The sequence below is a fragment of the Rhinolophus sinicus genome, chromosome 14 (genome assembly GCF_057876585.1).
Source record: "Rhinolophus sinicus isolate RSI-liver-muscle chromosome 14, RSI-T2T, whole genome shotgun sequence".
Lineage (NCBI taxonomy): Eukaryota > Metazoa > Chordata > Mammalia > Chiroptera > Rhinolophidae > Rhinolophus > Rhinolophus sinicus.
Window position 1 is genome coordinate 175,107,776 of NC_142514.1, and position 16,421 is coordinate 175,124,196.

Below are 16,421 nucleotides of genomic sequence, written 5' to 3' on the forward strand. Positions count from 1 at the left end.
GAGAATGAAGGGGAAAGGCCTTGTTCCTACACATGAGAATCTCTGCCATGATAAACCCCTCTTACTGGTGGCAGGGCATCATATTCCTCAGCTGTTGGGATAAAATTTAAATAAAAATGAAATGAAACATATTTAAAACAAAACAAAAAAAAACACCCTTGTGAACAACCACAAGCCCAGCATCTGGCCGGGGCTCCTGTATTACAACACAGACGGTTTAGGTACGTGGCCTATACGCTTCAACGAGTCTTAGAGGATCCTTGGAGCAGCCCCAGGGCCCAGTTGTAGGGGCAGAGGTCCCCAGACCGACTTTATCTGATTTTTTTGTTTTGTTTTGTTTTATGTACTGGGCTTCTATAAACCTTTATATAAACAAAAAACCCCAAAGCTTGAAACTCTTGTAAGTGATAACACTACAAAGCGACCAAGTCAGGATCAGAACTCACTATCCACACTGCCAAATCACTGAGTCCATTCAGAGGTCAACACAGACCGTAACCTCAGCCATCAGGGATTGGAAGCAGATCTGTACCCTCTGGAGGTTTCAGGGCTGCTCATACCTGATAACATCCAGGAACACGTCTGTGTAATAGACCTTTCCATCCACACTGTCATAGTCCAGGGAGATGACATTGTTGAGTTCGGGGACAGGGACATGCACATCTGTGTGGTCACTGGTGTCCAGTGAGATACGCCGGATGGATCCGCGGCTGGAGAAGAGCAGGTAGGTCTCAGGAGAGGGATCGCAGGTCTTTCCATCTCCCTTCAGCTGGATGCCGGTGGGGCAGGCACAGGAGAAGCCAGAGGGTCGAGGCAAGCAGAGGTGGGAGCAGCCACCATTTCTCGAGCCACACTTGTTAAAACCTGGTGGGGGGGGGGGGGGGGAAGAAGCATGAGCTTGGACACCCAGCCTGGAATCTTGTCTGAATCTTACTAAGGCTCTAGTTCCTTGTGTCTGATTTTCTGCTGTTCTAAATAACAGAATTTGATGCCTGGCAGGGATGAGGTGGAAGGAGCAGGGATGTCTCCAGGAGTCCTTTGAAGGTGACAGCAGGACGCAGTTGTAGTACCATCCATATCCAGAGGGCACAAAGCCTGATCCTGCAAGGGGACTTTGAGGTTCCTGTCTCTATGATTGTAAAGGAGTCTCTGCGCCCTTCTCTCTGATGTTCAGATACCCCCAGAAAGCCAGAGGCTCTGCCTCACAGCCCCAGGGGTCTTCTTACCCAGTGGCTGTGCTCGGTCCACGGCCTGGATGTCCATGAGGCCTGGCAGGTTGGACCTCACCAAGATGACGTTGCTGCCAGTGCCCTTGTCCGCACGATGAATGCTACGAGTCTGCCAGTCAGTCCAGTAGATATAGGAGTCAAGCAGTGTGAGGCCGTATGGGTGCTGCACAGGTGACACCAGCGTGTGCCTATTGGCACCATTCAGGTCGGCGGCCTCAATTCGCTATAAAGGAAGGAGAGGGTGGGGGTGGCTCTCAGCAGACCGGGAGCCCTCAGTGGAGATGCCCAATAGGCCTCTCCCGTCTTCCCAGGCTCCTGGGAAGCAGCAGGAGCAGGACTCTCACCTCAGTGTGGGCATCAGCCCAGAGCAGTTGGGAGCTGGCCTTGTCCACAGTCAGCCCATTGGGCCACCCGAGGTTGTTATTGATGAGCACGACCCGGTCTGAGCCGTCCATTCCAGACCGCTCCAACTTGGCGTTTTCTCCCCAGTCTGTCCAGTACATGAAGCTGGGAGAGGAAGAATACCAGCTGGTTAGGCCTGCAGCTCCTGGGTACCATAAGTACTTATAATATGCCAAACACTGTGAAAAGTATTTTACACGCAAAAAGGAGAGTTCTTGCTCAATGGGTGTAGAATTTTGGATTTGCAAGATGAAAAAGTTCCGAATATCTGCTTCACAATAATGTCAATATACTCAACACACTGAACTGTGCACTCAAAAATGAGTTTAAGACGATAAACTCTTATTTTTTTACTATTAAAGAAAAAATACTTTCCATGGATTATCTCATTTAATCCTCACAAGGACCACGTGATACACATTTTCACAATCACCTCCATTTACAGGTGAGGAAGCTGAAGATCAAAGAGGTCAAATAAAATGCTTGACCCAAAGTGACAGATGCAGCTAATACACGGTGAAGGAATTTGAATCCTGGATTTCCGACTCCAAGGTTCATGCTTTTAACCTCTACACTATGCTGCCACCCTGAAATAAGTCACAAGGGAGTGGGACAGCCCCAGGGAGGTTCATGTAGGCGTTCCTATGAAGCCTGTTTACTCTTGCTACCCACTTTCACCCCACCCGTAGCCCCAGTTGAGCTGGCCCATCCTGCTGCCCAGAGCACAGAGCAGACGCTCACCCCATCTCATGGTACAGGACAATAGCTCGGGGGCTGTCAAGGTTCTGCCACACCAACACCTTCCGCATGGACCCGTCTAGGTTGCCCACTTCAATCCGGTTGGTTCCTGTGTCTGTCCAGTAGACTTTCCGGCCAATAGAATCCACGGCGAGCCCATCTGTGGTTTGCAGCCCTGCAGGAAGTCAAGAGAGCACACTGGCTCCTGCCTTAAAACAGATGGGATATTTCCCCAGCTCTGTAGCCAGACAGGTGGTCCCCGGGCTGGGAGCAAGGCCCACCTGTCGTGATGATGTCCTCATGCTGTGAGCCATCCAGATTGGCACGGCTGATCCTGTGCAGCGTGCTGTCCGACCAGTACACTTTTCCTGGAAAGGAAGGCTTGGCTCAGCCTGGACCCTCACCCCTTCTCCCCCTCACCCAAAGGGACATACACAGCTGACTCAGGCCGTGACTCAGAGAGCTCTGTACCCCCTAGCGGAGGAAATCAATGGGAATATAGAAATGTCATAATGGGACAGCTCTTGGCAGAGAGGGAGAGGGGGGCCCCAGACCTTCCTTATAACCAAAGAGAAACAGGGGCAGAGACTGTACCAGTGGGAATGGTGACCCCCAGCCACTGAGCGGAGGCAGAGCGGGGAGGGGAGGAAGGACAGTTGCTGTGGGGCAGGGGCAGGAGGCCGAGGGGAAGGGCGGGCCACACAGACCTTCCTGGGGATCCACTCCAATGGCAATCGTGTTCTTCATGGTAATGTTGATTGGTACCACCACGTCGGCAAAGTAAGGGATGTCCAAGGAGACCATTCGCACGTCTATCCTCCTGGCGAAGATGAGGAAACTGTTCATGCCTGCCCAGGTGGGGAGAGAAGCAAAGAGGACAGTCACCCTGGCATAGCCATGAAGAGGGTTTGGAGCAAGGCAAACTGAAGTTGATGGCCCGGCTCTGTTAGTTTCTAGTTGTGTGGTCCAGGGCAAGTTGTTTAAGCTGTTTAAGACTCAGTTTCATCATCTATACCACGGGGACAATAACAAAGTAGCAGTAGAATTAAAAGATCATGTACAGAGAGCACTTACAATTGGGTCTAATGCGTAGTCATAAATGACAGCTTTGTTAATATTATGGAAGGACGCTCTTTGAAGGACCCTTTACCAGGAAGTTTAAGAAACGCCATGTTATGTCAAAGAGGTTCTTTTCCCCAGCCTGGGAGGCACAACTCACAGCTCCTTTCTAGCTTAAATTCCCTGGGAAGTTAGGGTTCAAATGCAGCCTACCCTGCAGCATCCTCTGGGGAGAAACATTGACGTCCAATACCTGGGCAGCCGGGTCCTGCTTCTGGGACCCTCCAGTCAGCATTGTAGCATAGGTTGTGCTGGTTGTACATTCACAAAAGTGCCTCGTCCAAGGTGGGACTATCGTTACATTGTAGATTCCATACATTTTAAAATATATTTCACGAGTGATTTGGGGCAGATAAAACTAAAGTGACTTATTCTGATCAAATCAGTATATTGTGACAATTTTCCAATAGATGAAAGTAAAGTGTCTGATAAAGGAGCATCTTTTTCAAATATGTCTGGAGACCCCATAAGAACGAGGTGGGGCCTGCCTCTGGTCCTGTCTACATGCTCCCCTAGGCCTCTCCCCCTGGACTCTCCTGTTTTCTAAAGGCTCTGTCTCTCCCCTAAGCTTCTAGAAGCACCAGGACCACATGGCTCCTCAGACCACATTGGAGTACATCTTCTGGGCAGGAAAAGAGCCACTGCCCCACCCGGAGAGGCTCACCTGGTGAACAGGTCTTGCCATCAGGCATCAGGTTGATGCCCGTGGGGCAGGTACAGCGGAAGCCGCTCGGATTTGGGGACCGAAGACACAAGTGGCTGCAGCCGCCATTCTCCACAGCACATGGCGTGGACACTGGGTAGGGAAGAGTAAGGTGAGTCAAGAGAGAGGACTACAGCAGAGGGAGGCCGAGGAGAAGCTTGTGTGGGCCAAGGGCTGCTCACCTGGGGGCCGCCGGCGGTGGAAAACATGAATGTCCATGAGGTTCTCCAAATTCTCCTGCAGGGTCTCCCGGTCCAGCCCCGTTAGCCGGTCAGCACTCTGTATGCTCTTGGTCTGCCAGTCCGTCCAGTAGATGCGCTCTCCGTAGAGGGTCAGCCCAAATGGGTGGGGGAGCTGGCTTCCAATCAGAACCTACCAGGGACCCAGCACTGTGTCATCCCCCCAGCAAGATCCACAGGAGTGGTCAAGAACTCGTGCGAGGAGTCAGACGTAGCTTGGCCACTACTGTCTGCCGTGTGACCTTGAGCAAGAGCTGGTTATAAAATCTCCCTGAGCCTTGGTCTGCCAATCTGCGATGTGATTGTCATAGTGCCTGGTTCCATGAGGTGTGTGATGATTGCAAAAGATCATGTTTATTTGCATAATCTCAAAGTATCTCTGCACTATTACTTATTGAGTACAAAAGGGAAAAACAGCAACTTTACGATGGCCATCACCTTGACCGTGGAATCAAAGTTAATACCACAATAATGCAACAAGCCAACATCTGTGCCTACTGAGGAGACACACTGAGAACTCAGGACACGACTCCACTTAACGTAGTATGTCTGCCCCAAACACATAATTTGATTCTGCTCACAAGGCAATAGCAGACAAATTGAGGAACATTCTAAAAAATAACTGGCATTTACTGTTTAAAAATACAAAGGTCAAGAAAGACATAAAAAGGTTGGGGAAGTGTTCCACATTAGAGATTAATGAGATATGATAACTAAATACAATGATGATATGGTATTGCATCCTAGATGAAAAAAGAAAAAGAAACACTATAAAGGACATCATTGGGCAATTGGTGGTGAACTTGAATGTGGACTGTGGATTAGATAGTAATGTATCAGTGTTAAAGTTCCTGATTTTGATCATTGTGCTGTGGTTATGTAAGGCAATGTACCTGTTCTCAGGAAATATGTACTGGAATATTTTGGGGTCAATGGCAGGATGTTTCCAGTTTACTCTTAGATGGTTCAGAAAAATAATAGTGTGTGTGTGTGTGTGTGTGTGTATAGAGAGAAAGACAATGAGAACGGTACAATAATGTGGCAAAATGTTAGTTATTTTGACCATTCTTGCAACTTTTCTGTAAGTTTGCAATTATACTAAAATACACAATAACAAAGAGAGAGACCAAGTATCCAATTGGTGATTAATTAGTGTTAGTAGTGATGGTTCTTAGGAAGGCACTTATTCCCCCAGCCCACAACCCACATGAATCCCTAGTTTCCTTTCACCATAGAGCAGCAGGGCACCCAGGGCACTGGAGGGCAGCCACAGCCTCAGAGAAACAGTACACTCCCCATGCTGGGTCACCCCTGGGTCCCCCGAGCTCCTGTCAGCTGCCCGCCAAGGAATAATGCCCTGGAGGCTGTCAGGGCCATGGGATGATGCCTTAGAGCCACCCTTACCTTCCTCTTGCTGCCATCCAGTCCAGCAAATTCAATTGTCTTCATGCCAGCATCAGCCCAGTACAGCCGCTGGGACCCATAGTCAATGGCTAATCCATTAGGCCAGGTCAGATTGGAGGAGATGATGACCTGGCGGCCGGAGGCATCCATGCCAGCTCGTTCAATCTTGGGGCTTGCACCCCAGTCAGTCCAATACATGTACCTGGGCACAGGCAAGGGACGTGTTACAAGCCTTCCAGTTAACACCCAGTGAGGATTCAGAGGGCCTAGGCTTTCAGGGCTTCTGCCTGCAAAACTGCCCCAGCCTCCTGCCTCAGTCCCAGCTCCATCCTAGGCTTCTGCCTGCAAAGCTGCCCCATCCTACGCTCAGAGCTGTCTCTCTAGGTTTGCATCTTCTATCATTATCAAAACACACGCAGGGTCCTAATGAAAGCAGAGCCATGGCTCAAGGAGTACTCAGCAAATAAGGCATATTTGAGAATAAAGAGAGAGGGGAAGTAAGGATGGGGAATAAGAACTATTTCCTCAAGTGGCTAGATTAAATAATTATGGTACAAAAATTTAACAGAATTCTAGGTAACCATCAAGAAGAATGATATATAGATCTATATAAGCAAATGGAAAGGTATCCAAGATATATAGCCAAGGGAAAAAAAACCAAGTTAAAAAAACAGTATGACATTGCTGTAAAATCAAAAAACGCCACCACCACCACCACCACCACCAACAACAAATGTATATACCAGGAGTGTCAAAAAAACGTATACAAGTGGACACTTTGGTCAACGTTGCTCAAATAGTAGTTTGCCGTCATCAGAAGCGTCTGGACGCTGATGGTAACCATGAGCACCTCTTCTAATTGCAGAAGTCAAACATGACTAGTATTCATCTTTTGTTATCAACATATATTGAGTATTACAATTTTCATAGTTTTCCTTTCTTCAAATGTGTATATGTTTTTTGGCACCCTCTGTATACACATACAAGAAAATCTGGAAAAAAAACACTCTCAAGTGTTAACAATGGTTATTGCTGGAGCGCGAGATTATACGGAATCTTTACTTTCCACAGATTTATTTATCTATTTTTTAATGAGTTGCTTTTATAAGCGGACCAAAAAACAAAAATAACAACAACGAAAAAAACATGAAAAAATGTAAAGGTTTCCTTGTGCACTCAGTGGTTTCTACAGCTGCCCTTGCTGCCCAGTGTGCCCCTAAGATCTGGCTACTCTCACTCAACTCCAGACTCCCCTCTAGTACTCCGATTTGGAGGGTGGGTGGGGCTTGTTCCAAAGGGTGCTCACCCGCCCATGGGTTCCACCACAATGTCCCGGGGACGATCAAGGTTCTCCCAGATGAGCACCGTCCTCATGCTGCCATCTGTGTTGGCCACTTCGATCCGGTCTGTCCCTACCAAGACACAGGGGGCAAAGTTATTAACTCTGATATCAGTCATTCACCCTCTTACCTTCACCCTCTTACAGTACAGAGGCTGGCATGCAGTGGATGCTCAGGAAATACTTTGTGACAGGTGTACAATGGATAGTGAGTGAACTGAATTTCCAGGAGTTATTAAAGGAAGGGACCAGTTTCATCTCTTTGAGGAGCAAGGATTCCTCAACCCAAGCAACCCACTCTGTCCTATAATTTAAGACAAGGCTTCTCAGATTTAGTGTGCACAAGAATCAGGACAGCTTGTTAAAATACAGATTCCTGAACCTAACCACCAAGGATTCTGATTCAGCAGGTCTGGGATAGGGCCAAGAATTTGCGTGTCTAATAAGTTCCCAGGTAATGCTGACGCTGCTGGTCCAGGGACCACACCTGGAGTAATTCTGGTTGAAGGCACTCCCCTGGCCTCCCACACTCACCTGGCTAATAGAAAATGTCTGTTTTATTTACCAAGACAGTGATGGAAGAAAAAAATCACAGGGCACAGTTTCCAAAGCTGAAATGCCTCAAAACATTCTCAGGTGATCGGGTACATAGCAGGAGTAGCTGCCATTTTGTTGACAAATGACAAACCATCCGATGTGAGCTTTTAGCTTCAGTTCTGCAGCAGCCCCACCACTCCTGACCTACTAAGGACTTTGGGTCCAGATGGAAGTGGTCTAGGAGGGACACTGGGCTCCTTCTACCCGAGGCCAGGATTTTAAATAAAAGGAGTCCCCGAGAAGCAAGCATTGACTGCCCTGTACATACCTGCATCTGTCCAGTACAGCTTGTTGGTGACCCAATCAATGGCCAAGCCTGCTGGGCTCTCCAAACTGGTATCCACTACCACCTGGGCAGGAAGCAAAGCTACATCACCGACTGGCCCAGCTCTGGGGCCTGGACTTCACCAGTTCTCAGGCCGGCCAAGGTATGGGAAGCCCTTGCCCAGAGAGAGAGGATTCCACTCCTCAATCTCTGCCCTCCCCGAGGGCCGGGGCCCACAGTAGGCCCTACCTCCTGTCCTGTTCCATCCCACTTGGCCCTGCTGATGGTGTCAGTGCTGACATCTGTCCAGTACACGTGGTCATCCCGGGAATCCCAGTCCAGGGCCACCGCACTGCGCACGTCAGCCAGTGGGATGACATCGTCGGACAGGTCCTCTGTGTCAAAGCTGATCCGACGGATGTCCATCCTTCGGGCAAAAAGCAGGAACTTGTCAAGACCTGATCAAAGGCCGAAAGGGGTCTTCTTTTAATGCTCTAAATCCAATAACAGTGACAGACACAGACGCTCACCTGTGTGACATCTGGTTCAATCACACTTCCTGGGATCTCGTACCCTTTGTCCCCTACTCTTCACACCTCAGGCCCCTTCTGGGCACTGGGCAGCCCATACTGGCAGAATCAGATTTTAGGTTCAAATGGAAATAGACTCTACTCAAGGCCGAGAAGTGCATGCTGTTTAAATGTCTGGCAGCCTCATCTCACCTTTTCTCTCCTCTCGCTTTGCCCATCTCTTCCAGCACGCTGGCTAGATCACCTCTGAGCCCCTCCCCACCTCTGTCACTTCTAAGGCTGCTTTAGGGCTTCTGCTACTCTACTCCTTCATCCAGATCCCTGCCTCTTGCTCTTCTCTTCACAACTTTAGTCAATAGTGACTATTAATTGAGCACTTACTCTGTACCAGGCACAGAGCTTGGCACTTTTCTTGCCTTGTCTCTTTTACCCTCATAGCAATTCTTTGTGGTTCACGTTATACTTAGTCTCACTTTCTAGATGAGCAACCCCGAGGCTAGGAGAGGTCAAGTACCCTGCCAGGAATCCCCTGGTTATAAAGCACCAGAGAAGGAGCTCTGGCCACTCCCCCACATAGCTTCTTTCCAGCTGGCTCTTCTCCATCCCTTGGCCCTATTCTGGTCTGTCTCAATGTTTCCTAGGAAAGGCACTTCCTGTCTAACTTTACCGTCTTCTTTGAAGATCTGGGATACCCTTCAGGGAAAGCTCCTGGGGAAAGCTCTTGCACCTCACTAACACAATATGGGAAGAGCTGGGCACAAAAGAATGCAAGGAAACTAGGTTCTCTATCAATGTGTGTTGAATGAATATTGCCCATTTCTCCAAAGTTTCTCTAATCTCACTCTCAGATATGAAGAGAAATATGATTGTAACCATGGATAAGCGGGTCAGTGGGTACGTGGCGGTAAGTAAGAGAAGCTGCTGATTTGTGAGGAAGGACCCCAGGCCCCTTGCTGGTCATACCATACACCTTCCTGGATCACTCCTTCCTGGATTACTCTTAGGAAAAAGTCACCCGTGGCTCTGAGCTAGACAGGGCTACCCTCTCAAGGCAATGCCCCTGCAGGAGCTCAAAGGAAGCCAAAACAGCAGTCCAGAGACCAGCCAGGGAACCCCATTGTCTTTCACCGTTAGGCACATATCTCTCCAGGGCCTCTGTATACCAATCGTCTCCAGAAGTCCTAGTCTTAGCTCTGATTTAGAGGCTAAAAGATAGTCTTTAACAGGGTGAGGCTAAACGTAAAGAGGTGGGAAACCATTCCCCTGCTTTCTAGAAGGGCCTGGAACCCTCTTGCTGCCTGTGTATAAATCATCCTACCTGGTGAAATGATACACAAGCCTGGCTGCAGGCGTTCATACTTGACTGGGTGATGTCCTGAGCCTTTATCAACTACTGCTGGGCACTCAGTCCTCAGCTTTGGTGTAGGAGCCCTCAGCCTCTTACTTTCTTCCTCTCCAGGGACTACCTGAGGAGCCCAGCTCCTCCCCACAACAGGCAATCCCTCAAACTCCTGTCTCTGTTTCTTCCACCCACCCTCACAAGGGACATCCATTGAGGCAGGTGCCCCAGACCCACTTACTCTGGGCACAGGCGTGGCTGCTGATCTTGCGGAAGCCAGTGGGGCAGGCACAGGTGTAGTTCTGGCCACTGGGCAGACACAGGTGGGTGCAGCCTCCGTTGTTGTCCCCACAGCGGTTTTTCCCTGCTCAAAGAGCCCAGAGCAAGAGGGTCAGGTAAGACCAAAAGTGGGCAAAAGTGGCCCCAAGGCTAGTGAGTCGGGGTTTGGCAATGGTGTGAGCTCCCTGGAGGGAGGAACTGTGTCTTACTATTTTTTTATATCTGCCCCAGCTGTGAACACAGTGACTACCTGACACATAAGGGATGCCCTATAAATGCTGCATGAATTAGATGGGGACAGTGAAGTTCAACTGGTCTTTCATAAATCTCCATGTTGTACTACCCTAAATGTCCAGCAGAGGGAGGAATTAGCCCGTGTCAGTGCCAACCTCAAATTTCCTGGCCAGAAACAATGGCAACTGTGACAGGTGCAGGGAAGGTTCTTAGAGGCACCAGAGGCTCACCAGGTGGGCAGTGCTTTACCTGCAGGCTGGCGCTGGGGATGCAAGGTGTGGATGTCCATGGGAAAGTGGAGTTTGTTGCGAATGATCTCCTGGTTCTTGCCAGTAAATTTGTTAGCACTATTGATGCTCTTGGTATGCCAGTCTGTCCAGTATAGGCTGTCTTCAAACACTGTGATGGCAAAGGGGTGCGGGAGGCCTGGGGAAAGTCCAAGAGGACCTCAGTCCAGACTTGGCCTACCACAGCCCCTGGGCCCAGGCCTGGCAACTGCACAACTCTCACCCTCTGCCAAGGCTCCTGGGAGCCAGGACGGGAGGAGGATGAGACATGAAGGAGAGTGGAGGAAGGCCCTCACCCTGGCTAATGACAGCCTTGCGGTGACTCCCGTCCAGATTGGCCCTCTCGATGACGTGGTGCTTAGCGTCCACCCAGTACATCCGATGCCCGGCGTAGTCAATCGTGAGGCCATTGGGCCAGAAGAGATGGGTATCAGCAATGATGCGGCGTCCAGAGCCATCCATGCTGGAGGCTTCGATGCGGGGGGTGTTGCCCCAGTCTGTCCAGTAAATGGTACTAGGAAGAGAGAAAAAAGGACGTTAAGAGACAGGCAGTAGATGATAGGTAAGTAATTGGGATAGTAATCAGGCAAGGGGCTTGTATCCATTTAACCAAGGGACATCAACTGGTAGAGGATACATGCTGTTTGGTCTAGAGAGTGTTTTTTAATTGTTTTAATGTAAGTGTTTCTAGACAGGACATTTATTCATTTAACAATTTTGGGGGTAGTATCTGCTATGGGCAGAGTATGATCTTAAGCACTGGGCGTATAGCAGTGAACAAAACCGAAGAATTACAACCCTCGTGGAATTGACAATCTAGTATAATATTAGGACAGGCACTTTCTACTTTGTCGTAACCTCTATCACTGCCTTTGTATTTTATACACACACACACACACACACACACACACAGTGTTTCTAAAATAGCTGACCTATACCTGTAGGACCTTCAAGTGACTGAATTAAATTTTTAAGAGCCAGAGGTTAAGAACTTCCATTTCAGGAGACTTTTCTTCTAATAATAAAAATGATTAACTAGCTCAACCTTATAAGCGAATAATAAAAACGTTAAACTTATCTAAAGTGTATTAAACTTATCTAAACTTATACAACTTATCTAAAGTGTATTATGCCATTTAAAATGCATCTTCTCATTTAATCTTCACACAGCTATGAGGTAGGTATGGTGTTTTTTGTTGTTGTTTGTTTGTTTTTTAATCACCAATTTAGACATGAGTAAACGGAGGCAGAGAGATAAACTAACTAGCCTAAGGCCACACAGCCACTTACTGCAGAGCCAGGACTCAAATCCAGGCAAGCCAGGCAGAGAGTCCATGCTGTTAGCACGGCACTGTGAGGATGCTGCCCAACAAAGCCTGGTTCAGATGGCCTGGGAATCGTCCCTGAAGGTTGCAAGAGGGATTTAGGAATTTGGGACACAACTCACTCACCCCTCCATGGGGTGTAAGGCAATGGCCCGGGGCTTCTCGAGGTTCTGCCAAAGTAGCACCTTCCGGTGGGCCCCGTCCAGGTTGGCCACCTCAATCCTTGATGTCCCTGAGTCTGTCCAGTAGAGTTTGTCATGGACCCAATCCACAGCGAGGCCTCCTGGTGGAAAGAGGCAGGGGGAAATTGTCAGGGATCCCGCCCGGGCTCTTCTGTGCCATAGTAATAAGAGCAAACTCTAACACGCGGCGGTTTCTCGGGCCAGGCACTATTCTAACAATGTTACACAGACAAGCTCATTTAATCAGCACAACAACTCTGTAAGTGAGGTACTATATCCCCAGGAAGACAAAGAAACTGAAGCACAGAGAAGTGAAGTGACTATCCCAGGTCATGCATTTCCTCCTCTCAGCCATCCCTGCTCCATTTCCTGAATTCTGGCTCCCTGACCCACACCCAGGGAGCTGCATTGGCTCAAGGGTTTGCAAATTGTAGCTTAGGGTTTTGCAGAGGCACTTTAGAAGTTCCATAATTTGAGTCAAATGTGCTTGGTACCAAATTCCAACCCACTTCATCTGCTTGTAACATGCCCTGAGATTGCAAAGTGAGCTGTGTTTTTTTTCATCTGTAAACATTTGGATATATTTATCTGGGTCGGTCAGATTACGCATTATACTAAGCAATCAAAACAAAATTCAGAGTTAACTGGATGCAAAGGCTGGTAGAGAACTGTAACTGCTATCGGTGAAGCTCAATAACAAGCAAACCTGAACCTATAAAATTAATGGATACTAACAAATGTTATCAATGTCAGTTCCTCCAAGATTTCACTGGAAGAAAAAGATGTTCTGCTGCCTGAGGTTTGCAAACCACTAGCCTGTTCCTTCCATGGTTGCTTTGCACATGGCGTGGCCCGGCCCCTCCCTGCGGAGCCTGGATCCCTACCTGGGCTCTCGAGCCCCGTAGACACAACCTCCTCCACGTTGCTGCCATTGAGGTTGGCCCGGAGGATTCGGTCCAGGGTGACGTCCGACCAGAAGACAAGCTCACGCCGGTGATGGAAGTCAAGGGCGATGGCGTTCTCCAGGTTGTTGAGCAGCAGCGTGTACTCAGAGCGGTGCGGCAGCACCTGCCGTATGTCAATGCGATTGGCGAACAGCAGCACAGGCTCCGGCCCTGGGATATATCATAGAAATGGGGCCCCCATGGGCTCCAGCGCTGCCCCCTTCTGCATGCACCCCCAGATTCTTGGCTGACAGATGGGACCCCTGGCCATCTAGGCATGTCCTGAGCTGTTGGCATCAGCACTAGAAGAGAGGGGATTTCTAAAGTATACTCCCCAAGCCCAGCCACCCAACCCCACCCAGTACAGCATTTTGGGGAGCCCAGAATGCACCTTACAGCTCCATTTTACTGAGATGGAAATCTCGCTAGCTCTCAGCAAATCCCTGAGTAGTGGAACACCTGGCTGTCTCCACACTCAGCCCTCTGCCCACCCAGCCAAATGCCAACACCCCTTACCCAGAGCCTTGCAGCTGCGCCGGTCGGGCCGGAGTTCGTAGCCTGCCTCACACCAGCACTGGAAAGCCCCTTCGCTGTTGGTGCAGCCCTGGCTGCAATAACCTTCCTCAGCACATTCATTCACATCTGTGAGGACCGGGCAGGTCAGGAGCTCTCTCTTCTGCCATCCTCCCACCCCCAACTCCCAGGCTGACCAGAGGCCTTTCTGCTCACATACCCATCTACTTTCTAGGCCTAGTGAGGTTAGAGAACAAGTGGTTAAGGGCTTTGAGGTCATGCACTCTAGGCTGGAATCCCAACTCTGCTACTCAACAGCCCTGTAGCCTTCAGTAAGTTACTTAACCCCTCTGAGCTTCAGTTTTCCCATCTGTGCAATGGGAGGGACAATCCCTACCTCCTAGGGTTACTGTCATGATGAAATGAGGTCATGTCCATCAAATGTCTGACCCATAGGAAACACAGCTCACTGTCTGCTGGCCTTGCCCAGCATCCTGGCCTCGCTCCAAACCAGGTCCCAGCTCACCATGGCACATGCGTCCGTCCTCTGTGAGCCGGTAGCCTGTGTGGCAGGTACACTGCACTGCCCCCCGCACCATCTGGCACTTCTGGGCACAGCCACCGTTGTTAACATTGCAGTTCTCCTCACCCGTCCGGGGCCCTGTGCCAGCCAAGCCAGAGATGGGAGTTGAGCCCAGAATCCTCCCCCAGACAGCCAACTTGGCATTCCACCTGGACCACGAAGAACAGCTCCCGGGGCTGCAAGAGTCCCCAGGGAGGATTCTCTTTGAACCGTATGGGTGGGGTTCAGCCACAAACCATGGGCCGGGCCCGCCCACTGGGGACACTCACGGCAGTTCTGCTGTGGGCTTTCGTCGCTGTTGTCACCGCAATCATTGGCCCCATTGCACAGCTTCCTCTGTCCGATGCAGCGCCCGTTCCAACACAGGAACTGGTCCGAGGCACACTGGGGGCTTCCTAGAGAAGGACAGAGGGAAGGTGGGAGGGAGGCAGAGTCAGGTCACAGCAGGGCAGGGCTTGGGTCAACAAAAGGACGGGAGCCTGTCATTTTCTAGGGCGAGCTGGAGACAGATGAGACGTAAGGTGGGAGGGTCGGGGTCCAAGGCAGGAAACAGCTCAGACAGGGCTGGCTAAATGTCTGCATTCGTTTTCTTCCCAGGACACCACTGTGGACGGTGAGAGACGTAGGACAGAATGAGAAATTGCACCCGTGTGCCCAGCACCCAGCGTGGCGAGGGTTGTGGGCGTCGGGTCGTCAGCCACAGAGAGCAGTCCTGGCTCACCAGGCAGAGCAACAGGCCCGGGGCTGTGTGTGAGTTGGAATGTGAGAGGCAACTAAAGCTCCCAGTCCTGATACCGTGTTCTAGGCCAGAATGCAGGTCAACAAATGCACCGGGATTTGATACTGGTAACTAAGAAGGGCAGTTAAAATCCAGGCCATGGGCAAGATTTGACTAAAACATCACCTTGGCCCAACTGGAATGGTTGTCTCCACACTCAGCCCTCTTTCCACTCGTCCTACACCCCCACTTCAGGCTAAGGGGCCTGGGGTGCCTCTGGGAGACCCCACCTGTGTTTTCACAGTTCTCTTCATCACTGTTGTCTGCACAATCGTCTTCCCCATCGCAGCGCCAGGACAGGCGGACGCAGCGGCCTGACCGACAGCGGAACTGTTCTGCTGTGCACATGGAGGTGGCTGGCAAAGCAAAGGCCTAATGAAAGGCAGGCCCCATTTCAGCTCAAAGCTCCTCCCCGCCATCCAAAATTGTACTTTATGCCAGCTCCCATGCCACGCTCTGGACACCAACGTCACATTGGTCTAGAGGGCATCTTCGTGTGAATTAGAAAACCTGTACTGCCATCTGATGGAAAACTACCACGATGAATACATAAGCCTATATGATGATAGCACATATGTCTATTATGTGACTGGTATCTCTTTGGACACAGTGCCTCCGTGCAGTGTACAACCTCCACAACTGTACTCGGTGATCCTGTCCAATCTGTTTTCATGCTTTGTTGGTGGTGGCCTCTTTGGTTCCACAATCCCTCTCCCTACTTCCAGCTCAGACCTCCGGCGCTGTCCCCCACTCACTGCAGTTGCGCTCATCAGATTGGTCATCACAGTCTGCGTCGCCATCACAGTGCCAGCCCGCATTGATGCACAGGCCACTGTCACACATGAACTCCCCAGAACGGCAGGGCTGGTGGGAGGCTGGGGAAATACGACAAACTTGTGTCTCTAGCGAGGCCGTGCACAGAGTGTCCCATAGCAAACTAGAAAGCCACAGCCATAGCACTCCAGCTCCTTCATCTCTGCCCCAGAAAGTCTCCCTCTGAGCTCCTGCCCCAGCTGGCACCTGTGCCTCGCCACCCCAAACGGGCCCCTCCCTCCTCCGTGCAGCTGGCCCGAGCGCTCACAGCAGTCAGACTCGTCCGACCAGTCTCCACAGTCGTCGTCACCATCACAGTGGTATATGTCTAGGATGCAGCGGCCGTAGGCACACTGGAACTCTTCTAGGTTGCAGGGGGGCGCTGGCACTGCTGAGGCTGGGAGGAAGGCAGGGGTAGGGAGGGGCGCACACTCAGGCCCGGGCAGGGGAGAGGGGCCCTGACTCCTCCAAGGGGCAATGATGCTCGGGCAAAGCACCTTCTGCAAGTGAGATGTAACCAGGTTTCATGTGGGATGGCCTTTATATTTGTAGACTCCCGTATTCAAGTGGACCAAAGAG

At 50.4% G+C, this 16,421-nt stretch overlaps 1 protein-coding gene across 4 annotated transcripts in view; it reads right to left on the reverse strand.

Moving 5' to 3' along the window:
• The window catches only part of LRP4 (LDL receptor related protein 4), a 47,083-nt gene that overhangs the window by 15,080 nt on the left and 15,582 nt on the right, over positions 1–16,421 (reverse strand). For 3 of the 4 annotated variants that reach the window (XM_019743542.3, XM_019743545.3, XM_019743546.3), the window contains exons 6-28: positions 16,111–16,239; positions 15,785–15,904; positions 15,260–15,385; positions 14,521–14,646; positions 14,195–14,329; positions 13,672–13,797; positions 13,096–13,326; positions 12,156–12,312; positions 11,001–11,218; positions 10,667–10,843; positions 10,146–10,271; positions 8,285–8,493; positions 8,039–8,120; positions 7,141–7,246; positions 5,835–6,036; positions 4,374–4,563; positions 4,153–4,284; positions 3,077–3,217; positions 2,651–2,737; positions 2,373–2,544; positions 1,574–1,736; positions 1,227–1,452; positions 561–864 (exon numbers count right to left, since the gene is read on the reverse strand). In XM_019743542.3, the coding sequence (XP_019599101.3) occupies positions 561–864; positions 1,227–1,452; positions 1,574–1,736; positions 2,373–2,544; positions 2,651–2,737; positions 3,077–3,217; positions 4,153–4,284; positions 4,374–4,563; positions 5,835–6,036; positions 7,141–7,246; positions 8,039–8,120; positions 8,285–8,493; positions 10,146–10,271; positions 10,667–10,843; positions 11,001–11,218; positions 12,156–12,312; positions 13,096–13,326; positions 13,672–13,797; positions 14,195–14,329; positions 14,521–14,646; positions 15,260–15,385; positions 15,785–15,904; positions 16,111–16,239 (3,685 nt within the window). The remainder of the gene's footprint in view (positions 1–560; positions 865–1,226; positions 1,453–1,573; positions 1,737–2,372; positions 2,545–2,650; positions 2,738–3,076; positions 3,218–4,152; positions 4,285–4,373; positions 4,564–5,834; positions 6,037–7,140; positions 7,247–8,038; positions 8,121–8,284; positions 8,494–10,145; positions 10,272–10,666; positions 10,844–11,000; positions 11,219–12,155; positions 12,313–13,095; positions 13,327–13,671; positions 13,798–14,194; positions 14,330–14,520; positions 14,647–15,259; positions 15,386–15,784; positions 15,905–16,110; positions 16,240–16,421) is intronic. The other variant, XM_019743543.3, reaches the window with a different exon arrangement.